Raw genomic sequence first — 25,204 nt, 5'->3', positions numbered from 1 at the left:
GAGACAACATTTTTCAGGACCATGGTGCTACATGGTGACATGTGAATAAGCAGGGAATGGAGGAGTGTGGACCATGTACGGGAAGAAGGAGGTTATGTTCAGCAATCCCCTGTACCTGGTACTCTACTGTTATACGTACGTACAGTTGTATTCCTGTTCCTTGTCAGGGGGTCTACATATTGGAGGCTCTCCAGTTGCCTGTGTCTGCTATCCTCGTTCTTCATGATTTTTTTATGAGTGACTCGGATGAGGAAGTGGAAGGGCGGGTTATCAAGTTTGCAAGTGACACATAGGTCAGTGACGTTGTGGAAGTGTGGAAGGTTGTTGTTGGTTACAACGGGACATTGACAGGATGCAGAGCTGGGCTGAGAAGTGGCAGATGGAGTTCAGTCCCGATAAGTGTGAAGTGGTTCACTTTGGAAGGTCGAGCTTGATGGCAGAATACAGTTCTCGTAGCAGTGTGGAAGGACAGAGGAACCTTGGGATCTGTGTCCACAGATCCCTCAAAGTTGCTGCAGAAGTTGACAGGGTGGTTTGGAAGGACTTGTTAGGAAGTTTTTTTTGGCCTTCATTAATCGGGGAATTTCTGTTCAAGAGCCGTGAGATAACGTAGCTCCATAAAACCCTGGTCAGACCACACTTGGGAGTATTGTGTTCAGTTCTGGTCACCTCGTTACGTGATGGAAATAGAAACTTTAGAGACAGTGCAGAGGAGATTTACCAGGATGCTGCCTGGATTAAGGAGCATTAGGTCGAACAAGCACAGGATCTTTGGACCGAAGGAGGATGAGATAGAGATATACAAGGCCGTAGAGGGGCAGATTGAGTGGACAGCCGGAGACTTTTCCCAGGGCAGGAATGGGTACTACCAGGGGCCACAGTGTAAAAGGTGACTGGAGGAAAAGACAGGGAAAGTCAGATGTACTTTTATTTAAACTCAGAGTGATGGGTTCATGAAGCACACTTGGTGGTAAAGACAGGTCCATTAGGGATATTTAAGAAACTCTTGGATAAACAGGTGGATGATAGAGAAATGAAGCGTTGTGTGGGAGGGAAGGGTTGGATTGATCTTGGAGTAGGTTAAAAGGTCAGCACAACATTGTGGGCCGAAGGGCCTGCACTATGCTCTACTTACCCACTGTTGGTCACTCCTTCATCAGGTAATCAGATGTCTGAAGCTCCAGGAGGTGTTCTGACCCAGATCCCAATCACCTACACAGGCCATTGCCACGGCACGGCTACTGATTCTGTGCTCGCTTGGCCCACTCTGAGAAAGCGGCAGTATCGCGGCATCTCGGCACTTACCAGCTGACACAACTCGGGCAACCGCAGAGCGAGCCGGGCCATCTGCGGCAGGAGCTTCTCCAGCAGAAACTGTCGTTCACTGTGATCCATCTGTGGGTGCGGGGCGAGAGAGAGACCGGTCACAAATTATCACCCCCAGCCGGAGGGGACGTCAAACTCAAACCCACAAAGCTGACCCACGACCCACACCTGCAAAACTGACCCCCTGAACCACAGGACTGACCCATGACCCAGAGAAAGTTCGACCCAAGGAACTGACCTTTGAGCTACGTGATTGACCTTCGACCCACACAAGGCTGGCCCCAAGCAACTGAACTTTGACCCACACAGTTGGTCGCCACTTTGCCTGATCAACCTTGGCCAATAGTACAGCAGCCACACCCACAACAGGGTCCAAAGGTCTCAGTCCAAAATGTCAACTGTTTATTCATTTCCATAGACACTGCCTGACCTGCTGAGTTCCTCCAGCATTTTGAGAGAGTTGCTCTGGAATGGTTGTAAGGATAGCTGAGGGAGAGTTTTCTCCCCCCACTCAGAGGGACATGGGTAAGTGGATCGAGCAGCCAGAGGAGATGACAGCAGCAAGGTCTAAGAAGCATTTGGACAGCTGAAAGCAAAGGAGCAGAGGGATATGTGGGCAACGGGTCTGGGTTAGACAGGCAGCACGGTCAGCATGCAGAAGGTGGGCTGAAAGGCTGTTTCTATGGAGACTGCCCCAAACACTGCGTAGGACAGACAGGACGAAAACTATCCAAAACACTACATGAACATCAGAAAACCATAAGAAGACACAACCCTCTATCACTCATCTCAGTACACAAGGACCAAGAAAGGCACAAGTTTGGCTGGGGAATGACAAAGTTCCTGGCAGAAGCACAAAACAAGAAATGAAGAGAATCCTTAGAAGCTTGGCTCTCAACAGAAGACTAATAACAAGCATACTGAGCTGGACTGGACTTACGAACCTGTGTATCTGTGGGATTGGGGCAGAGGTGAGAACCGCAGACACCAATGCTCACAATGACCGATAACCAGGGACACAGGCAGGCAGAGACCTCTCTGTCTGGTACGGCGTTGGGGGGGGGGGGGGGCTACTGCACAGGATCGAAAGAAGCTACACAAAGTTGTGACATTAATCAGCTCCATTTTGGATACGAGCCTCTGGAGTACCCAGGACATCATCAAGGAGCAATGTCTCAGAAAGGCAGCGTCCAGCATCCATTATTAAGGACCCCCAGCGTCCAGGACCCTCCCTCCTCTCACTGTTCTCATCAGGGAGGAGATACTGTAGCCTGAAGGCACACACTCAATGATTCAGGAACAACTTCTGTCCCTCTGCCATCCTATTTCTGAATGGATATTGAACCCGTGAACACTACCTCACCTTTCTTAAATATATATTTGTTTTTGGACTATTTCAATCTATTTAACGTGCATATATACACTTACTCTAATCGACTAATTTATTAATCCTGAAGGTTCTTGGCCCAAAATGTTGACTGTATTCTTTTCCGTAGATGCTGCCTGACCTGCTGAGTTCCTCCAGCATTTTGTGTGTGTTGCTTGGATTTCCAGCATCTGCAGATTTTCACTTGTTTATAATTTTTTTCTTTCTATATTATCATGTATTGCATTGAACTGCAGCTGCTAAGTTAACAAATTTTATGACACATGCTGGTGATAGTAAACCTGATTCAAAACATTTGCAACCCAATCTTCAGGTTCAACCAGCAACCCTACAGACAAGATTCTATGCCTTACCCAAAATTGTACCTCTGGTTCTAGACTGTCAAGCCAAAAGAAACCTGCTCTCACCCTCCATCTCTCAGTCAGCCTGCCCACAGAGAGCCCAATTGTGGGAGTTCGATCAGCGAGGAACTTTGGTGGAATCTCACAAGTCCTTGTCTGGAGCCTGAGGTTTTGAGCAAAGTTAATTCATTCTTGGTCGTCATCATTCTGTGCCACATGGTCCCATGACTACGATTATTCTTGGCAAATTATTCTACAGAACTGGGTTTGCCATTGCCTTCTTCTGGGCAGTGTCTTGGTAACCTTTGTAAAATGACAGTGAGAGACATAAACCCACCTGTTTCAGGTAGTGATGGAGTCCCATAAACGTCCATTCGTTGGCATACTTTGGGTTATACTGCGTGATCACTCCCTGTGAGATCAGACAGAAGGTGTTAGTAACGCAGGACTAGGTGAGCTAAATGCTCCCCCCGCCCCAACAATCTCTCTCCAAAGGTAGCTGCTGTGACGTCGGTGATCCACATTCTGTTCAGGGTCTCAGACCTCACCAGAACCATGGGCCAAGACCACTGCTCTCAGCAGATGGTCAGCCCTGGCGCGTGCCGGGGTGAGGTGGCTGCTGGATCCTCCTATGCTGTTGAGGGGGGTGGGGAGGGAAATGCCTTGAACATTTTCAGAGCTGAACCTGAGCCAGGATTGGGAGAAGATGGCGATGAAGGAGGGTGGAGTTGAGATGTCAGGCAGGTCGTGGGCTTGACCAAGGCCAATTGGTGAACTGCGATGAGGGAAGGGAGTCTGTAGAGATGGGGATGTTGGCTGCAGGGGAAATCAGGATACGAGTAGCCCAAGGCCTGGTATGGAAACACTGATATCCAGGAATGGAAAGGTTTACAGAAAGTGGTGGATACACCCCAGTCTGTCACAGGAAAAACCCTCCCCACCATTGAGCACATCCACAATGAGCGCTGCCACAAGAAAGTAGCATTCATCATCAAGGACCCAAACATTCAGGCCATGCTGTCTTCTCATTGCTACCATCAGGAAGGAGGTACAGGAGCCTCAGGTCCCACACCACCAGGGTCAGGAACAGTTATTACCCCTCAACCATCAAGTCCCACACCACCAGGGTCAGGAACAGTTATTACCCCTCAACCATCAGGTCCCACACCACCAGGGTCAGGAACAGTTATTACCCCTCAACCATCAAATCCCACAGGTTCAGCTGTTCCTGAACCTGGTGGTGTGGGACCTGATGGTTGAGGGGTAATAACTGTCCCACCAGGTTCAGGGACAGTTATTACCCCTCAACCATCAGGTCCCACACCACCAGGTTCAGGAACAGCTATTACCCCTCAACCATCAGGTCCCACACTACCAGGTTCAGGAACAGTTATTACCCCTCAACCATCAGGTCCCACACCACCGGGTTCAGGAACAGCTATTACCCCTCAACCATCAGGTCCCACACCACCGGGTTCAGGAACAGTTATTACCCCTCAACCATCAGGTCCCACACCACCGGGATCAGGAACAGTTATTACCCCTCAACCATCAGGTCCCACACCACCGGGTTCAGGAACAGTTATTACCCCTCAACCATCAGGTCCCACACCACCAGGTTCAGGAACAGTTATTACCCCTCAACCATCAGGTCCCACACCACCGGGATCAGGAACAGTTATTACCCCTCAACCATCAGGTCCCACACCACCGGGATCAGGAACAGTTATTACCCTTCGACTAACAGGCTCCTGAACCTTATTCACAACAACGTACAGAACTCACGATCGAGGACTCCTGAACTCATGTTCTTAGTATTATTTATTTTGTATTTGCACAATTTGTCTTCTTTTGCACATTGGTCCTTTGTCTTTGTTTATTCCTAGTTTTTCATAAATTCTACTGAATTTCTTTACTTTCTTATAAATACCTGCAAGGAAATGTATCTCAGGGTACACAGGATGGCGCACGGTCACAGTGGTACACGGTCACATACGTGTACGTACTTCAATAATCAATTGGCTTTGACAGAGAAGTGGTCGGTGGGTGTTTGAGGATGAGAGCAGAGTTGAAGTCAGGGCTGTTCAGGATATCGTGAGGGAGATGGGGCCTGTGTTGCAGGAGATCCGCGGGTCGACGGGGTCAGGCAGTGTGGGGCGAGTTGGTTAGGACCTAGGATATGAGAGCAAGGAGTAGGTGGTGGTTTTGATAGTCCAGTGGGGCCAGAAGATGAAAAGGTGTGCGTGGCTTGCTGGCATTCCCTGCAGGAACACTGCACTGGGAATGAAAAGATGGCGGTGAATCTGTGGAATTCATTACCAAAGAGGGCTGTGGAGGACTAGTCACTGATATCTAGAGTGCAGGTTGATTAGTTGTTGATTAGTTAGGGTGTCAAAGGTTACAGTGAGAAGGCAGGATTATGGGGTTGAGGCCCGCCATTGGTTCGGGCTGATCATGGAAGAACAAACAAGCCGATACACAAGCAGAAGCAGTGCGATATGGAGAGCAAGCTGGTTTTTTTTCTCCAAAAATACTTTATTCAGAAGTATTACAAAATAAAGTTATATACATATATAAAAAAAAATTCGTTGACCCTGAGTCCTTATTCAATAAATAAAGTTATTTACAATAAAATTATGTGTTGACTCTCTGTTCATATACAAATGAAAGATGTTTACAATAAATCATTCATTTACTCTCAACCCTCGGTCAAGAGTTAAGACTTATTTACAATAAAATTATCAACAATAAAGGCAGGCGTTGGCTCTAATTCCTTTTCCAAATTAACAATTCCACCCACTCCTGGGGCACCATGTTGATTATCTGTCCACATCATTGATGAGGGTTATTCTCCTCCCCACCCAACCCCTCCCACTCCCACGGGTGATGAACCCTGAACTGTGGTCCTTCCCCACCGGGCCTTCGCGGTGGCCGCACCAAGCTTGGTGCATCCCTCAGCACGTATTCCTGCAGACGAGACTGAGTCAGTGGGCAGCATTCAGTCATGGACATCTCCATGTGCTGGCAGACCACCAAGTTTCGGGCCGACCAAAGCGCGTCTTTCACCGAGTTGATGATCTGCCAGCAGCACCGGATGTTTGTCTCCATGTGCGTTCCCGGAAACAGCCCGTAGATCACGGAGTCCTCGGTAACACAGCTGCTGGGCATGAATCTTAGTACTGTCCCTTCCATTCTCTTCCACACCTTCTTTGCGAACCCACAGTGTGTAAAGAGGTGAGCCCCCGACTCCACCCCATTACAGTCCTCCCGTGGGCAGTGGGGTGCGGAGATGACATTCCGGGCATACAGGAGGGATCTGACCGGGAGGGCCCCTCTCACCGCCAGCCAGGCGAGATCTTGGTGCCTGTTGGTGAGATCTGGCGATGAGGCATTTTGCCAGATGAACTGGACAGTCTGCTCAGGGAACCACGCCACTGTGTCCATCACGTCCTTCTCCTGCAGTGCCTGCAGGACACTACGTGCCGACCACTGTCTGATGGCTTTGTGATCAAATGCGTTGGCCTTGAAGAATTTTTCTACAAAGGACAGGTAAGGGGGCAACGACCAGCTGACAGGGGTGTTGCGCGGGAAAGGGGCCAGACCCATCCTTCGTAGCCAGGGCGACAGGTAAAACCTGGGCACATGGTGGTACTTTGTGCCCACGTATCTGGGATCCACGCACAGCCTGATACAGCCACACATGAAGCTGGCCATCAGGGTGAGGGCGACATTGGGGACGTTTTTGCTCCCATTGTCCAGGGACTTGTGCATGACGGTCCGTCTCACCCGCTCCATCTTGGACCCCCAGATGAATCTGAAGATGGCTCGGGTGATTTCCGAGCTGTAGGAGCGGGGGACGGGCCAGACCTGCGCCAAGTACAGCAGCCCTGAGAGCACCTCACACCTGATGACCAGGTTCTTGCCCGTTATGGACAGGGAGCGCCCTCCCCACAGTCCCAGTTTCTGTTTCACCTTGGCAGTCCGCTCCTGCCAGTTCTTCCTGCATGCCTCAGCCCCTCCGAACCAGATCCCCAACACCTTCACGTGGTCAGACCTGATGGTGAAGGGGACGCTGGATCGGTCGGGCCAGTTGCCGAAGAGCATGGCTTCGCTCTTCGTGCGGTTGACCCTGGCCCCCGACGCTAGCTCGAACTGTTCGCAGGTGCCAATCAACCTGCGAACTGACCTCGGATCAGAGCAGAAGATGGTGACGTCGTCCATGTACAGGGAGGTTTTCACTTGGGTCCCTCCACTGCCTGGCAGCGTCACCCCTCTTATGCCCTCATCCCTCCTGATGGCTTCAGCAAAGGGTTCTATGCAGCACACGAACAAGACAGGGGAGAGGGGACAGCCCTGCCTGACTCCAGACCTGATTGGGAAGCTGTCTGTTTCCCACCCGTTGACCTGGACTGCACTACGGATGTCTGTGTAGAGCAGTCTGATCCAATTCCGGATTCCCTCATCAAATCCCATTTTGGAGAGCACGTCCGCCATGTACGTGTGCGATATCCTGTCGAAGGCTGTTGCTCATGTGGCAGGCTCCCCTTCCCCACGCAGCTGATGAATCCAAAGGGACGGCAGGGACAGATACAGTTTGGCACCAGTGACATCGCAGGAGTTGCCAGGCAGCGTTAAACTCAACATAGGGACTCCAACTCCAGATTTTCCCTCGGGGTTTACTCCTGAAGCCTTCCCCAAGAGTGGGTATAGTTGCAAGGCAGTGGGAGTTTGGGATCAGAGTTTTCCATCTTCTAGATGAACTGCCAGCAATGGCTGATGAGCCCCGTCTGCCCGAAATGAAATGGGGGTTGAGAGGGATAATAAATCAGCCATCATTGAGTGACGGAGTAGACTCGATGGGCTGAATGGCCTAATTATGGTCTTATGGGTTAACATTACACCAGGCCCAGGAATCCTGTCTGACCTCACTCAGAAGTATTTCTGGAGAAGCAAAGGTAACCGTGAGTCAAAGCTGTGGTGAGCTTGCTTTCAGCTGGATGGTGTGGAGGCGAACGGTGACCTTAATCTTATCTGGCTACGCCGTGTCGGGGACAGAGGGAAGGTAACAAATTACAGCCTTTTGCAGTGCTGATACAGGTTCTCAATCCAATTCCTTTCTCCTGTAGAGGCTGCAGCAAGGCAGGGGTTAAAGTAAGGTCCAGGCAAGGACTCAGATTTATTTATCACAGGTGGTTCAAGATACACACACTCACACTCCTCCAAACTCGGGACAGTCTGTGGACGTGGGACAAGGGATATCCATGGCCAATGGGCTGTTCCAAGTCCGTTCAAGAAGGAGGCAAGAGGAGGCACGAGTAGGAGACAGTCGGGGCTGTGGGATCCCATCACTGGCTGACCTGGGGGTTGATAATGAAGACGGGAGCCCTTTGGGCGATTTTAAGTACTGATGGCTAAAGCCTGTAGGCCAGAGGCCTGTCCTGGATTTGGAAGACTGTCAGATTAGGTAGCTGAGTAGGAGGCAGGAACAGAACTTGTCTGGCTATTGTTCTCCTGTTACTTATTGTGTTCTGTGTTGTTCTGCCCAGCGTTCTGGGGCATACAGTGTTGGTGCTGGAACGTGTGTGCCACACTTGTGGGCTACCCCCAGCAACTCCTTGGTTGTTTACACAAACGATGTACTTCACTGTCTGTTTCAATAAATGAACCTGAATCCAAAACCATTGAAACAGTGTACAATAACTAGAGAGGTAAAATTCATAGTGGCTTGATATACCTTTTAATCTAGGGCTTGATGTGATTTTCAAAATAAAAATCTCAATACTTACCACCAAGTCCTTAGCTGTTTTGAAGACAGGCCTGTCCAAAGCCTCTTTTATAACCTCCCAACGATGAACCTCCCTTCCACCACACTGGAAAAATCAACAATGGACTGGAGTTTACAAGGAGAACCTGTATGCTGCTGCTTTGAGAGTTAATGCATCAAATTAGAATATTAGTTACACCAAAACTAATTCCCAGGACACGCCCTCTTCTCACCATTAAAGTCAGGAGGAGGTGCAGGAGTGAAGACACGCTCTCAACACTTCAGGAATTTCTTCCCCTCCATCAGATTTCTGAATGGACAATGAACCCATGAACACTAGCTCACTTTATTTGCCCCCTTTTATTGATTGAAATTCAGCACGGAACAGGGCATTCCAGCCCTTCCGGCTGAGCTGTCAGCAACCCACTGATTCAACCCAAGCCTAACCCAACTAACCTACTAACCGGTACATCTTTGCAACGTGCGAAGAGGCTGGAAAACCCGGAGGAAACCCGCATGGTCACGGGGAGAACATACAAACTCCTTACAGGGGACATCAGAACTGAACTCCGACGCCCCGAGCTGTAATAGAAGTTCGGTGCCCGCTCGAGGATGTGCATTTAATAATGGGGACTGCGTGTGTTCTGGGGGTCAGCAATAAAGGGTCGGTGTCCGTACGAAATCGGAGGGAATGATCACGTCCCACCTTAACATAATCGGCTGACTTTGGCTCAGGACTTTAGTTTATAGCTGTCAATTCCATTTTAGTCACTTATAGCTTTGTCCACTTAGTTCATTTTTAAAAATAATATACAGTGGCATGCAAAAGTTTGGGCACCCCTGGTCAAAATTTCTGTTGCTGTGAATAGCTAAGCAAGTAAAAGATGAACTGATTTCCAAAAGGCATAACGTTAAAGATGACACATTTCTTTCATATTTTAAGAAAACTTTTTTTTATCTCTATCTTTTACAGTTTCAAAATAACAAAAAGGAAAAAAGGCCCAAAGCAAAAGTTTGGGCACCTGCATGGCAGTACTTAGTAACAAACCCTTCGGCAAGTATCACAGCTTGCAAATGCTTTTTGTAGCCAGCTAAGAGTCTTTCAATTCTTGTTGGGGGGGGGGGTTTCTGCCCATTCTTCCTTGCAAAAGGCTTCTAGTTCTGTGAGATACTTGGGCTGTCTTGCATGCACTGCTCTTTTGAGGTCTATGCACAGATGCTCGATGATGTTTAGGTCAGGGGACTGTGAGGGCCAGGCCAAAACCTTCAGCTTGTGCCTCGAGGTAATCCATTGTGGATTTTGGGATGTATTTAGGTTCATTATCCTGTTGTAGAAGCCATCCTCTTTTCATCTTCGGCTTTTTTTTTTACACAGAAGGTGTGATGTTTGCTTCCAGAATTTGCTGGTATTTAATTGAATCCATTCTTCCCTCTACCAGTGAAATGTTCCCTGTGCCACTGGCTGCAACACAAGCCCAAAGCATGATCGATCCACCCCCATGCTTAACAATTGGAGAAGTGTTCTTTTCATGAAATTCTGCACCCTTTTTTCTCCAAACATACCTTTGCTCATTGCGGCCAAAAGGTTCTATTTTAACTCCATCAGTCCACATGACTTGTTTCCAAAATCCATCAGGCATGTTTAGATGTTCCTTTGAACCTTTTGAATAGAACTTTTTGGCCACAATGAGCAAAGGTATGTTTGGAGAAAAAAGGGTGCAGAATTTCATGAAAAGAACCCCTCTCCAACTGTTCAGCACAGGGGTGGATCGATCATGCTTTGGGCTTGTGTTGCAGCCAGTGGCACGGGGAACATTTCACTGGTAGAGGGAAGAATGGATTCAATTAAATACCAGCAAATTCTGGAAACAAACATCACACTGTCTGTAAAAAAGCTGAAGATGAAAAGAGGATGGCTTCTACAACAGGATGATGATCCTAAACACACCTCAAAATCCACAATGGACTACCTCAAGAGGCACAAGCTAAAGGTTTTGCCATGGCCCTGACAGTCCCCTGACCTAAACATCATTGAGAATCTGTGGACAGACCTCAAGAGAGCAGTGCATGCAAGACAGCCCAAGAATCTCACAGAACTAGAAGCCTTTTCCAAGGAAGAATGGGCGAAATCCCCCCAAACAAGAATTGAAAGACTCTTAGCTGGCTACAAAAAGTGTTTATAAGCTGTGATACTTGCCAAAGGGGGTGTTACTAAGTACTGCCACGCAGGGTGCCCAAACTTTTGCTTCGGGCCCTTTTCCTTTTCTGTTATTTTTAAACTGTAAAAGATGGAAATAAAGAAATTTTCTTGCTTAGAATATTAAAGAAATGTGTCATCTTTAACGTTATGCCTTTTGGAAATCAGTTCATCTTTTACTTGCTTAGCTATTCACAGTAACAGAAATTTTGACCAAGGGTGCCCAAACTTTTGCATTCCACTGTATTTTACTTATTGTAATTTATAGTTTTTTTATGTATTGCACTGTTCTGCTGTCATAAAACAACAAATTTCACAACGTGCCAATGATACTCAATCTAATTCCGATCCTCCTCGGCTCCCTCCCCCGAAGATGAGGATCTGTGGTTCTGTTATGTTCTCCCATGATTGGAGTTTTAAATGAATGAGGGGTAATTTTTTTTTTTGAAGGATACAAGGTCCCAAGGGGGAGAACGTGACAGGGTGGATGTCGGAATACTTCCACTCGTCAGAGACTCCAAACCAGGGAACAGAGTTACCACATAACGCGTCACCATTTAAAACAGAGTGCGTGGACAGTTCTTTTTTGCAGCGGGTGATGAATCTCGGGAATCCTCCCCGCCCAAGAGGGTTGTGGAAATTAGATCCTCATACGTGTTTAAGGAGGTAAGAGAAGTTTTTGACATTTTCAAAATATCAGGAACTGAAGGTTCTGGGGATCTGACGTAGAAGACGAAATGAAGTCTTCTACAGCCAGAAGACTGAATCCGAGAACCAGTTCGGAAACGGGAGCACAACATGCCCCTGCCCACTCCAGATCATCGTATGCTCAAAAAAACATCAATTCTGATTTCAGTTACGCAGAGAGACACGGTAACAGGCCCAACGAGCCAGCACTGCCCATGTGACCAGTTAACCTACCAACCTGCAAGTCTTTGGAACGTGGGAGGAAACCAGAGCACCCAGAGGAAATTGGCACAGTCATGGGGAGAATGAACAAACTCCGGAATTGAACCTGGGTCACTGGCACTGTCATAGGATATACTGACCAATAGGTTACTAGAGCATAGTGACTTAAATGAATGAGGATGGAGATGGCAGAAAATATGGATGAGAACCTACTGAATATTGATAGAGGGAAGGTGGAGAGGATGTTGGGGTGTTTGGGGGCAGAGGGTACATCATCAGAATACAAGTATGTCCCTTTAGAAAAGAGATGAGGGGGAATTTTTAATCCTATCCACACTGGATCTCGAAAAACATCAAGTCTGAAAACTTCAAACCAATTCGTGTCAGGGTTCACCGGACAATCATTAGACCAAGGGTACATTACCTGTCCAGGTACGAACCGAATCTGCCTGTTGGAAGTAGAGAACGGCATCTTCACATACCGTGGGCTCCAGGTTGCTTCTGGCTTGGCAATGGTGAAGGGAAACAGCTTCCCGAAGTGAACTCCAGAGACCTGCGAGGCAGATGCCACAACTGTTATCACTCAGAGCACAGTGCTCACTGGGGTGGAGTCACTTTGGATTAGTATTCAACCTCCGCCTCCAATACCTACCCCTGGTGCTGAAGAAAAGCTTGGTGGAAGCCGACACTTTATGTCTTGCTTTGTTGAACCCGGTGACTTTGTGATTCAAACATTCTTCAGAAGTCAAGAATGACTCATAAAACCTCTTGGTTACAGCTATTTATTTAACATGTTAAGAATTTAGGGCGGCACGATAGCGTACTGATGTAGAGAGAGTACATAGGAGGTTTACTAAAATGTTGCCTGGGTTTCATCTCCTAAGTTACAGAGAAAGGTTGAACAAGTTAGGTCTTTATTCTTTGGAGCGTAGAAGGTTGAGGGGAGACTTGATAGAGGTGTTTAAAATTATGAGGGGGATTGATAGAGTTGACGTGGATAGGCTTTTTCCATTGAGAGTGGGGAAGATTCAAACAAGAGAACATGGGTTGAGAGTTAGAGGACAAAAGTTTAGGGGTAACATGAGGGGGAGCTTCTTTACTCAGAGGGTGGTAGCTGTGTGGAATGAGCTTCCAGCAGAAGTGGTTGAGGCAGGTTCGATGTTGTTGTTTGAAGTTAAATTGGATAGATATATGGACAGGAAAGGAATGGCGGGTTATGGACTGAGTGCAAGTTGGTGGGAATAGGATAGGGTAAGAGTTCTGCATGGACTAGAAGGGCCGAGGTGGCCTGTTTCCGTGCTGTAATTGTTATATGGTTATATAGTTATATATGGTAGTGGTTAGCACAACACTTCATAGTCCAGCGATCTGGGTTCAATTCCCATCACTGCCTGTAAGGAGTTTGTAGGTTCTCCCCGTGACTGTGTGGCTTTCCTCAGGATGCTCCGGTTTCCTCCCACAGTCCAAACACGGAGGTTAATTGATCATTGCAAATGGTCTTGTTAAATCGGGGGTTGCTGGGCGGCCCAGCTCAAAAAGCTGGAAGGGCCAATTCCTCACTGTGTCTCAATGAATTTATAAAATAAAGCAAAGACAAAGAACAAAGTTGTGGCTGTTTTACGAGCTCAAATTAGAAAGATAACAGCATTCCAGCGATAACAATTAAACTATGAATTATCCAGATTCACCGGCTGCAGGAAAAATTAAGAAGCTTCTAGAAAAATACAGAATCGATTACTGGAAAATTCACTGAATACTTGGTAGGGTCAACCATGCCAAGCAGGCCAAAGGGTAAAGGTCAGACTAAGAGTGATCCATCGGTCATCCAGGTTCAGGGGTTCAGCTCGGGGTTAACAACCCTGACTGATCAAACAAAACGTTATGGAAACAGCAATGAAGAATCCTCCTACATCTGAGTGTGACGATATTGCTGAGTCTCCACCCAGGACTTGCATGACTGACAGTGGTGAAAACTGAGAGGAAGCTACTGAGATGATGAAGGAAGCCCTGAACACTCCAGAGATGGAGGACCTTCATTGCTGCCCTAAATCGTCATCGTCGTGGCTATCCCTCGAGGTCGAGGATGATGGTCTTCATTCTGAAGAAGTGGCCCACAGAGTGAAGATGCCTGTGTGTGTATTTGTTTAACGTGTATTTAATGTTGCACTCCAAGAAGCACATGATACTTCACAGATCAACCAACTGATTCCAATGGCATGGAAACCACGACGATTGGAGCTGATGGATTTGTTGCAGCCTTCATCTGCCTTCACAGCCATTGGGTTCGAAGTAACTTCATCCGCCTGTTCCACCGTTGAGGTCTTGGTTGGACTGTTCTTTGTCAGGGACCTCACCCTCGACCTTACCGCCATGGGTGACTCTACCAGGAGCATAGCTCCAGACGGCATCGCTCTCGAGATCACAGGATCACACAAGCTTCTCCAGCACGACAAGGTGACAATTCACGGTGAAGCCAGTGGTGTAATGGGCAGAAAGTAGGGCATGAACACTTACACAAATATTTGTAATTATATAAAAAATGTAAGTAAAAGATAGACAATAATAATGTTACACTGTAATCCAACACCCTCTTACCTCCACACAGATGGTGTGATCTGATGTTGGTCTGAGCAACTGTGTCCCAGAAATGTCAGCTCCAGTGTCCATCACCTCTGCCCCGTCCGGACCAGAGCAGCCGTTAGCGGAAAGGTGGGATTCAAATCCCGCCGGAGTGCATTGCATCTGCTCCCGCTCCATTTCACAGCCTGCGGCTCGCTTCCTCAGAACTCACCCTGGGGTTTGCGGTCCTCCTGGGAAGTGGAAGGGGAACGGGATCAGACCGGGCTCAGGGTCAGAGAGCGCAACAAAGGGCACTCGGTCTAAAGCAAAAACACACAGGAAACCCGAGCAGGGGAAGTGGGAAACTTAGGCCCCTGAGCAACACACACAAAAAACATCGGGAGAAACTGTCCATTTTCCTCCATAGACGCTGCCTGACCAACTGAGTACTTTCACTTCCTTTGTGTGCTGGTATTTGTTGTATTGGAAAGAATAGTCAGGGCTAGCAACTGGTGAACAGTGATAAAACAATATAATAGATATGGTCTGTTCAGGCTCTTGGCATCTAGTAGGAGATACATCATTAGCCAAAGCTGTAGGACTGAAAAGCAGCTTCTTCCCAAGGGCTGTTGTGCAGCTGAATATTGCTACACCCCGACTTGCCAATGTTATGCTGATCTGCATCCACAACTCCCTGCAGTTCCTTGTGGTCACCTGCAGAGCAGGTGCCGTACTGAGCTGTTATGCATCCAGACGGGATGACTTGTGGCGCAGACGGGGACGTGCTGACCTTCCGTCGCCACCTGAGGGAGTAGAGGTGTTGGTGAGCTTTCTTTGACCACGACATCAACGTGGTTTGACCCAGGAACCTCGACACTGTTGATGTCGACGGGAGCATTCCTGAAGTCCAGCTCTTTTCTTACGTTGACATTTAGGGAAAGGCTGTTGTCATGACACCCTGTCACAAAGCTCTCTATCTCCTTCCTGTGGTCATTTGTAGTGTGACCCAATACAGAGATCATCTGCAAACTCGTAGACAGAGCAGAGTCTGCCCACGGAGTTGTGAGTGTACAAGGAGTTGAGTGTTGGAGGGTTGAGGGTGCGACCTCGTGAAGCACCAGTAGTAAGAGCAATCCGCACTTTCATCTCTTTTGTCTCCATTTTTTTTTTAAAAAAAGACTTTGGAGATAAGCTTTATTTGTTACATGGCATAGCGGTTAGACTAACTCGTACAGTGCTAACAATCTGGTTTTAATTCCCTCTGCTGGCTCTAAGGAGACTGCCATTCTTCAGAACACAAGTGTAGAGGAGAACAAAATGATTGTTACTGTGGATCTGACCAGGCATAAAAGATATAATGAATATAAATATAAAAACAGAGTGTACAAGGAACTACTGAGTGTGACCATATACGCACAAGACTAGCTTGTACACAAGCAGAGTCTGACACTTGTGTCTACGCACATACGTGACGCTGGGTGCAGGAGTATCTGAACATTAGGTGGCTGACAGGAAATGATAAAGTGGCTGATGTGGATGTAGTGGTGGTAGGGGGCGAGGTGGGGTGGGTTCATGGGTCGAGGGGTTTTTATCAGTCAGACTGCTTGGGGGAAGTATCTGGTTTTGAGTCTGGTGGTCCTGGAGTGGTTGCGACGTAGCCTCCTCCCTATCAGGAGTGGGACTAACAGTCCATGAGCAGAGTGTGTGGGATCCTTCATGGTGTTACTGGCCCCTTTCACGATACAAGACTATTGAATGGTTCCCTAGTACAATAAAGGTTGAATACACATCTCTACCAAAGGGGGTGTAAGGTGCTCCTTCCCTCCGCTAGCCTGCAGGTCACCCTTGGGCAAGGTGTAACACCTGCTTAGCCTCCCCGATCAGGGTCATGTGAAGCCATTGGAGCAGGTGGTGGATGGTCGTATGAGCAGCTGGTGCAGATCACAAGTCCTGGTTATGTGACCACTGACGCCAGGCAGACAATCTCTGAAGAGTATTGGTAATGGCTGGGATCACCCGTCTTGTAAAGACACTGCCCAGAAGGCGGCAATGGCAAACCACTTCTGTGGGAAAATTTGCCAAGAACAATCACGGTCAGGGCTAGAGAAAAGAATAAGAACAACGGTGTGACGGGGGTCTTCCCCACAGGCAATGATCAGATTAAGGACAAATGGAAGACCACGATTGCCAGGTCATACACCACGATGATGATGAGTACAGTCAGCCCTCAACCTCACAATCTACCTCATTGAGATCTTGTACCTTATTGTTTACCTGCACTGTACTCTCTCTGTAACCGTGACACTTTCTTCATGTTGTTAGTGCTTTACTTGTTCTGTCTCTGTGTAATGATTTGATCTGTATGAACAGTGTGCACAATGAGGTGTTCACGTATCTCAGTAGGTGACAGTAATGAAACCAAGACAACCTGAAGCCCCATGACTGACTGCTCAAACTGGGGAGGACGTACCGTGGCTGGTCTGGAGAACCTTGTCCCTCCTTCAGGAGCTGAGCAGAAGCTTTACCCCACCTCCCAGAGGACCACTTGCCCGTACCATTTAGCTTCCTGAGATACCACAGTCATCAACCACCTCAGGAACAGCGAGGCAGCAACGAGGCTGGGCCAGTTTCTGACAGAGATCTACAAGTTCAGATAGGGGAGCAGATTTAGGCCATTCAGCCCAATGAGTCGGCTCCACCATTTGACCACGGCTGGTTTATTGAAACGGTAAGGACACTTCTCCCCGCAGCAGTGCTGTCCAAACCTCGGGGTAAGGCAGAACAGGAGGGGTCTGGGGAAGGAATTCCACCACCACAGAATGGCTGGAATCTGGAACGCAGATCCCGAGGGGGTGCTGGAGCCAGAGACTCTCACGATATTGAAGTGCCTGGCTGAATGTTTGAATCACCAAGGGATGGAAGGTTACGGAGCAAGTGCTGGTAAATGGGATAGAATGGATGGTTACCTGATGAGCTGCAGGGCCTGTCTCATGGGCAGACCCCAGCAAACTCCGATGACTCTACTGCCCTTGAATGTGAGGGACTGCTGCAGAAGCAACAGGTTACAGACAGAGCCAAGAAAAATGGAGAGGATGTGGGAGGGGAGGTTACCTTGATCTCAGAGTAAGTTAAAGAGTCAGCAGGGTATCACGGGCCAAAGATGTTTGCTTCCTCATCAAAGCATGCATATATCACCATAGGTCACCCTGAGAGGGTGGTGGGGTGGAGATGGAGATGGAAAGTGCTCTTTCCCTTTGATAGCTTGCAGGTCACCTTTGGGCAAAGCAGCACCTGCTTAGCACCCCCCGCCCCCCCCGATCAGGGTCATGTGAACCCATGGGAGCAGGTGGTGGATGGTCGTATGAGCAGCCGGTGCAGATCACAAGTCCTGGTTATGTAACCACTGACACCAGGCAGACAATCTCTGAAGTGTATTGATAATGGCTGGAGTCACTCATCTTGTAAAGACACTGGCCAGAGGAAGGCAATGGCAAACCACTTCTGTAGAAAAAATTCGCCAAGAACCATCATGGTCACGGAAAGACCGTGATCGCCCACGTCATACCACACAGCACATATGAACAAAGTGCCTTGAGATTTCTTATAGGCATTTACAGGAAAATAATTAAATACAAAAGAATTTATGAAAGATCGTAACTTACAAAGACTACAATCAACCAATGAGCAAAAGACAAATTATGCAAATAAAGACAGTAAATAAATAATACTGAGTTGAAGAGTCCTTGAAAGTGAGTCTGTTGGTCCTAGAGTCAGTTCAACATTGAGGTCAATGAAGTCATCCATGTTGAAAAGCCCTCCCCACCATTGAGCACATCTAAAAGCACGTCACAAAATTGTAGCATCCATCTTCAAGGACCCCCACCGCTGAGACCATGGTTTTTTCTCAGTGCTGCCATCAGAAAGGAGGTACAGGAGCCTTAAGTCCCACACCACCAGATTCAGGAACAGTTATCACCCCTCAACCATCAGGTCCCACACCACCAGGTTCAGGAACAGTTATTACCCCTCAACCATCAGGTCCCACACCAGCAGGTTCAGGAACAGTTATTACCCTACAACCATCAGGTCCCACACCACCAGGTTCAGGAACAGTTATTACCCCTCAACCATCAGGTCCCACACCACCAGGTTCAGGAACAGTTATTACCCTACAACCATCAGGCTCCTGAATCAGTGTGGATAACCTGATTTACCTCAACACTGAACTGATTCCAGGACTTACAGACTCACTTTACAACTCATGTTCTCAGTGTTATTTACTTACTCATTTTCACAGTTTGATTTTTTCTGTACATTTGCTGTCAGTCTTTGGTGTATAGTTTTTTCATTGAATCTATCTGTATTTCTTTGTTCTACTGTGAATGCCTGCAATTAAACGAATTCCAGACAGTTCAAATTTTCTTTGAACGCCTCAACAGTCACCCAAAACTTTTCAGCGGCACAAACTAACAGCAGCTCTCCCGAAGTTTGCTTTGAGACCCTGGTAATGCCTCAATAAAGCAGAGTGCTGAGGGTCCCAGCCCGATAGGTCGGCCGTGGACTCCCCTCCATAGACGCTGGCTGCCCTGCTACGTTCCGCCAGCACTCCGTGTGAGTTCCGCAAGGAAGTGAAATTGTTTCTCGCCGTTAAAGAGGTTTTAAGGTTTCCACACGCGGACAAGGATTCAGAAACCAAACTCCAGCCTGTAGGGCAAATAAACCCTCACTCACTCACCTCCCTCCCTCCTTCCCTCACTCACCTCCCTCACTCACTCACTCACCTCCCTCACTCACTCACCTCCCTCCTGCCCACGGAACGACCCGACCCTCGCCGTGTCACGTGACTGTCCACCCCGCCGCCGTCCAATCAGATTCCAGCATTCGCTTGCCGGCGGAACGGAAAGTGAAACTCGGAGCTGCAGAGCGCAGAGACTCCCCGGCCCGCAGTATCGTGCTGTAGACCACGGGAGCGGAATTAGGCCGTCCGGACCTCGCCATTCCACCGTGGTTGATTATTATCCCCCTCAAACCCATCCTCCTGCTCCCGCAACCTTTGACGCCGGGACTAATCAAGAACATATCAAACACGAGAAATCTGCAGGGACTAGAATTTCAAGCAACACAAAATTGCTGGGGAACGTATCAACCCCACTTTGAGACTTGGCCCCCGTAACATTCTGTAGCAATGAATTCCACAGACTCACCAGCCTCTGGCGAAAGAAATTCCTCCCCATCTCTGTTCTAGAGGGACATCCTTGAAACACACACACACACACTCACAAACACACGCACATACACCCTCACAAACACACACACACACAATGGAAAGGAGTAAACAGTCGACGTTTCAGGCCAAGACCCTTCTTCAAGACTGGAGAAAAAGAATGAGAAGTCAGGCTAAGAATGGGAGGGGAGGAGGGGAGGAGGTGGTAGGTGAAACCGGGAGGGGGGCGAGGGATGAAATAAAGAGCTGGGAAGTCGATTGGTGAAAGAGAGAAAGGGCTGGAGAAGGGGGAATCTGACAGGAGAGGACAGAAGGTCATGGAAGAAAAGGAAGGGGAGGAGCACTAGAGGGAGGCGATGGGCAGGTAGGGAGATAAAGTGAGAGAAGGGAACGAGAATGGTGTTGTTCCTCCACCCTGAGTGTGGCCTCATCGCGACAGTAGAGAAGGCCACGGACTGACATGTCGGAATGGGATGGAAGGAGGATGTAAAATGGGTGGCCACTGGGAGATCCTGTTACTTCTGAGAGATGGAGCATAGGTGCTCGGTGAAATGGTCTCCCAATCTATGTCAGGTCTCACCGATATACAGGAGGCTATATTGGGAGCACTGGACACAGTATATGACCCCAACAGACTGAAGTGCCGCCTCACCCAGAAGGACTGTCTGGGGCGCTGAACGATAGTGAGGGAGGAAGTGTAGGGGCAGGTGTAGCACTTGTTCTGCTTGCAAGGATGAGTGCCAGGAGGGAGATCAGTGGGGAGGGACGAGTGGACGAGGGAGGTGTCTAGGATCCCTGCGGAAAGCCGGGGGGGGGAGGGAAAGATGTGCTTGGTGGTGGGATCTCCTTGGAAATGGCGGAAGTTATGGAGAATTATGTGCTGGACGTGGAGGTTGGTGGGGTGGAAGGTGAGGACAAGAGGAACCCTATCCCTGGTAGGGTGTCGGGAGGATGGGGTGAGGGCAGACTGCACGAAGTGGAAGAGATGCAGGAGAGGGCAGCGTTGATAGTGGAGGAAGGGAAGCCCCTTTCTTTAAAGAACGAGGACACCCCCTTAGTTCTCGAATGAATTGCCTCATACTGAGAGCAGATGAGGTGGAGATAAAGGAAGTAAGAGAAGGGGTGGCATTTTTTTTACAAGTAACAGGGTGGGAAGAGGGGTATAGTCCAGGTAGCTATGTGAATGTATTCAGAGGCTTTGTCCTCTGGTCCTAGACTCCCCACACTGGGAAACACTCTCTCCACATCCACTCTATCTAGGCCTTTCAATATTCCAAACACCAGAAAATCTGCAGATGCTGGAAATCCAAGCAATGCACACAAAATGCTGGAGGAAATCAGCATCTATGGAAAAGAGTAAACAGTCCACGTTTCAGACCGAGACCCTTCATCAGGTCAGTTCAATAGGTTTCAATGAGATCCCCTTATTCTAAATTCCAGCGAGTACTGGCCCAGAGCTATCAAACGCTCCTCATGTGTTAACCCTTTCTTTCCCGGAATCATCCTCCGCTCCCTCTCCAATGCTAGCACATCTTTTCTCAGAAAAAGGACCTGAACTGTTCACCATTTTGCCATTATTCAGTACACAAGTGCAAAGGAAAGCCAAATAACTGTAACGCAACATGGAAATGGGCCTCTTGCCCCAACCTGTCCTCTCACCTCTTTATAGCAGATACCTCCCCTCTACTCTTTCAGGCCAGGTGAAAGACCTCAACCCAAACTACTGACTGACCATTTCCTTCCACAGATGCTGCCTGACCCTCCGAGATCTTCCACGTGTTTGTCGTTTCACCTGAACTTGGTAGGCGAGCAAGGATCCCTCCCCAATTCTAACCAGATCCGACAGCAGCATCATTAAGTGTGTCCTGGCCAGCTGCATCACCATCTGGTACAGGAATCGCAAGGCATCTGACCGCAAGACCTTACAAAGGATTGCTGAGAGGATCATTGGGGTCTCTCATCCACATTGTCTTCTGAAGCCCATCGCTCCGAGTGAAACACATAGGACACCAACAGCAGCTCACCAGAGTCCTCTGACCTGGGTCAGTAGAAGGTTGATTGGCCTTCCGCTTTCACCATAAGACTTCATACATCTTCTAGGCCAAGATTCTTCCTGTCCCAGAAACTTTGGAGTTTCTACTTTTGTTTTGGTAGCTCTGGGATCTTCTGGGATGGGGCTGTTAACCCCAGGTCCAACTCCATCCTTTCACAGCCAGGCTTGAGACAGTCCATGGCAAAGTTCTCTTCCACCCATCCCAGATATTTATCAGGGATCCCTTAGCATTCCCAAGGACCCCTTCCACCCGTCCCGCAATCTCTTTGACCCCCTACCATCAGGCAGGAGGCACTGCAGCCTTAGGACAAGGACTGTTAAGGTGGGAAACAGATTCTTTCCCTGGGCCGTGAGATGACTGAACTCCCTGCCACCACCCAGCTCTCATTGTGTATGAAGCGCCAGCAGTGTTACATTGTATACTTTAGAACTTGTGTCGTAAACACACCTTACGCTAAATGCCAATCTTCTGGAATATATTTTGTCATTTGTTAATTTATTTGTGGTAATATTACTTGATGTGTTGTGTGTGAGTTATATGTACTGTGATGGGTGCACCATGGTCCAGAGGAACATGGTTTCATTTGGTGATACTGTACAAAAATCTTAGGCACATGTAAAAAAAAATTCTGTAAAGTGAAGATGCTTTCAAAAATAATGAACAATTTCTAAATATCAATAAATTACTATAAAGAGCAGTAAACAGTAAAAAGTTAAATCAAATCAGTATTTGGTGTGGCCACAATTTGCCTTTAAAACTGAATCAGTTCTGTTAGGTACACCGTTGTGTAGTTTTAAACAAAAATCGGCTGGTAGGTTGTTCCAAGCATCTTGGAGAACTTGTCACAATTACTTCTGCAGACTTTGGCTGTCTCGCTTGCTTCTGACCCTCCAGGTAATCCCAGACAGCCTGGGTGACGTCAAGATTGGGGCTCTGTGCCAGCCATGCCATCTGAAACCATCTGAAAACTCCAGGGTGCCGAAGACTTTTATGAAGTATTACACATCTGCAATAGACTTGAACTTGGAGTAATCTGAGCACCAGGTCTCTTAGGGAACTACTTCCAATATCCCCATCCCCCCAGGCTGTGAGGCTTCAAGACCAGCCGAGACCCCTCATCTGGACTAAAAGGCAGAGAGGAGGTAGCCATATAGGGTGAGGGAAAGGGGAGGGGCGAGAGCTGCAGGGGGAGAAGGGAAGAGTGCGAATAGCGACTGAGGCTGGGAGGTGACAAAGGGCTGCAGGGGGTGGAATCTGATCAGACAGAAAGGTGGAGCGTGGAAGCAAATAGGGAGGTGGGGAGAGCAGATGGGAGAGGTGGGGTGAGGGGACAGTGGGAGGAGTCTCTTTCAAGGACTACAACTCATCTTCTTGGCAGTATTTATTTATTTATTATTTACACAGTTTGACTTCTTTTGCACATTGGCTGTTGGTACGTCTCAGTGACGTTAGAACAACTCACACAAAATGCTGGAGGAACCCAGCAGGTCGGGCAGCATCTGTGGAAATGATTAAGCAGGCGACATTTCGGGCCAAGACCCTTCTTCAGGACTGAGAACGGTGGCGGGGGGAGATGCCAGGCCAGGATGAAAAGGCGGAGGGAGGTGAAAGGAGCCTAGCTGGAAGATGATAGGTGAAACCCGGTGGGTGGGATAGGCAAAGGGCTGGAGAGGAAGGAATCTGATGGTGGACTGCAGGAGAAAGGGAAGGAGGAGGGGGCCCAGGGGATGTAATAGGCAGGTGAGAAGAGGTAAAAGGTTAGAGTGGTGACTGAGACAGGACCACCAGGTATCTCCACATGGCGAAAAGGGTGACACTAGGATTTGGAGGGAGAAACAGTCGATGAAATCTGAGTACCTGGGACCCTCGGTGAGTGCAAACTGAGAGACTGTTATTTATCTATAGGAAGAGGTACAGTCGACATTTCGGGCCGAGACCCTTCATCACAACTAGCTGAAAGAAGAGCTAGTAAGAGATTTGAAAGTGGGAGGGGGAGGGGGAGATGCGAAATGATAGGAGAAGACAGGAGGGGGAGGGATGGAGCCAAGAGCTGGACAGTTGATTGGCAAAAGGGGTATGAGAGGACCATGGGACAGGAGGCCTAGGGAGAAAGAAAAGGGGGGGGGGAGCCCAGAGGATGGGCAATAACAGATGGGGTACGAGGGGGAGGTGGGGCATTAACAGAAGTTTGAGAAGTTAATGTTCATGCCATCAGGTTGGAGGCTACCCAGACGGAATATAAGGTGTTGTTCCTCCAACCTGAGTGTGGCTTCATCTTTACGGTAGAGGAGGCCGTGGATAGACATATTAGAATGAGAATGGGACATGGAATTAAAATGTGTGGCCACTAGGAGATCCTGCTTTCTCCGGCAGACAGAGCGTAGGTGTTCAGCAAAACAGTCTCCCAGTCTGCGTCGGGTCTCACCAATATATAGAAGATCCTCTCATATCCCTTTTGCCAATCAACTGCCCAGCTCTTGGCTCCATCCCTCCCCCTTCTGTCCTCTCCTAACATTTCGGATCTCCCCCTCCCTCTCCCACTTTCAAATCTCTTACTAGCTCTTCCTTCAGTTAGTCCTGACGAAGGGTCTCGGCCCAAAACGTCGACTGTACCTCTTCCTAGAGATGCTGCCTGGCCTGCTGCGTTCACCAGCAACTTTTATATGTGTTGCTTGAAATTCCAGCATGTGCAGATTTCCTCGTGTTTGCGACTGTTATTTATAGTATTTTATTTCACAAATTCTATATTTCTTTATTTTCCTGGAAAAACATGCAAGAAAATGAATGTCAAGGTGGTATGAAGGTGATATATAGGTATTTTGATAATAAAAGTACTTTGAGTGTGAGAGTGATGGGCGGAAAGGACGAGGGTCTGGGGTGGGGTGTCGGAGGATCTGGTTAGGTTAGGAGGAGAGGGAAAAGGGACAGAGGGTTAAAGTTTACCTGAGATCGGGGGATTCAGTGCTTGACCTTGGACAGTGTCTCCTGATCGGGTCTCAGGGACGGCGAGTGCGACCCACACTGTGGCAGTACCGCCCGATGCCTCTGGGTGGCGCTGTCTCCCAGCCGTGCGCTCCACTGACCGCGGCAGATCAGACACAGACAGCAGGCATCCTGATGGTTTCAATTCAAAGTGCTTTCTCCCAGTGCCAGGAGCTCCCTTCTCCAAACAATCACCTCTCTTAGGCAGAGCTCACTGTGGTTTTCTGTGCAGGGCAACTAAATTACTAGATCTGTTCATTCCTACAGTGCTGCCTCCATTTCTTCTCCATGTTGGCATCAAATACGCACCACCCTCCTGAATAACACACTCCAGGACCCAACATTCCCTCGTTTTATTTGTAACAGCTGCACGGACCAACCATTGTTCTGAACAGGAAATGTTTACCCAGCCTCTGAACTGCGAGGCACTTTAAATGTCTTGTTTTTTGTAATATGCATAC

General features: G+C 48.4%; 1 protein-coding gene across 5 annotated transcripts in view; it reads right to left on the bottom strand.

Moving 5' to 3' along the window:
• LOC134351086 (poly(ADP-ribose) glycohydrolase-like) overlaps nt 1-24,920 on the bottom strand; it is a 50,859-nt gene extending 25,939 nt beyond the window's left edge. Inside the window, exons 1-6 of one of the 5 annotated variants that reach the window (XM_063057143.1) lie at nt 24,705-24,920; nt 14,520-14,734; nt 12,349-12,477; nt 8,841-8,924; nt 3,392-3,466; nt 1,306-1,395 (exon numbers count right to left, since the gene is read on the bottom strand). In XM_063057143.1, the coding sequence (XP_062913213.1) occupies nt 1,306-1,395; nt 3,392-3,466; nt 8,841-8,924; nt 12,349-12,477; nt 14,520-14,681 (540 nt within the window). In that variant the 5' untranslated portion in view covers nt 14,682-14,734; nt 24,705-24,920. Of the gene's footprint in view, nt 1-1,305; nt 1,396-3,391; nt 3,467-8,840; nt 8,925-12,348; nt 12,478-14,519; nt 14,735-19,264; nt 19,329-19,687; nt 19,865-24,704 lie in introns of those variants that run through there. The other 4 variants (XM_063057142.1, XM_063057141.1, XM_063057144.1 and 1 more) reach the window with 4 other exon arrangements.
• Nucleotides 24,921-25,204: the final 284 nt, after the last annotated feature.

The sequence above is a fragment of the Mobula hypostoma genome, chromosome 8 (assembly GCF_963921235.1).
Source record: "Mobula hypostoma chromosome 8, sMobHyp1.1, whole genome shotgun sequence".
NCBI classification, from domain to species: Eukaryota; Metazoa; Chordata; class Chondrichthyes; order Myliobatiformes; family Myliobatidae; genus Mobula; species Mobula hypostoma.
Note: the sequence above shows the minus strand (reverse complement) of the source record. Positions and strands in the feature narration are given on the sequence as shown.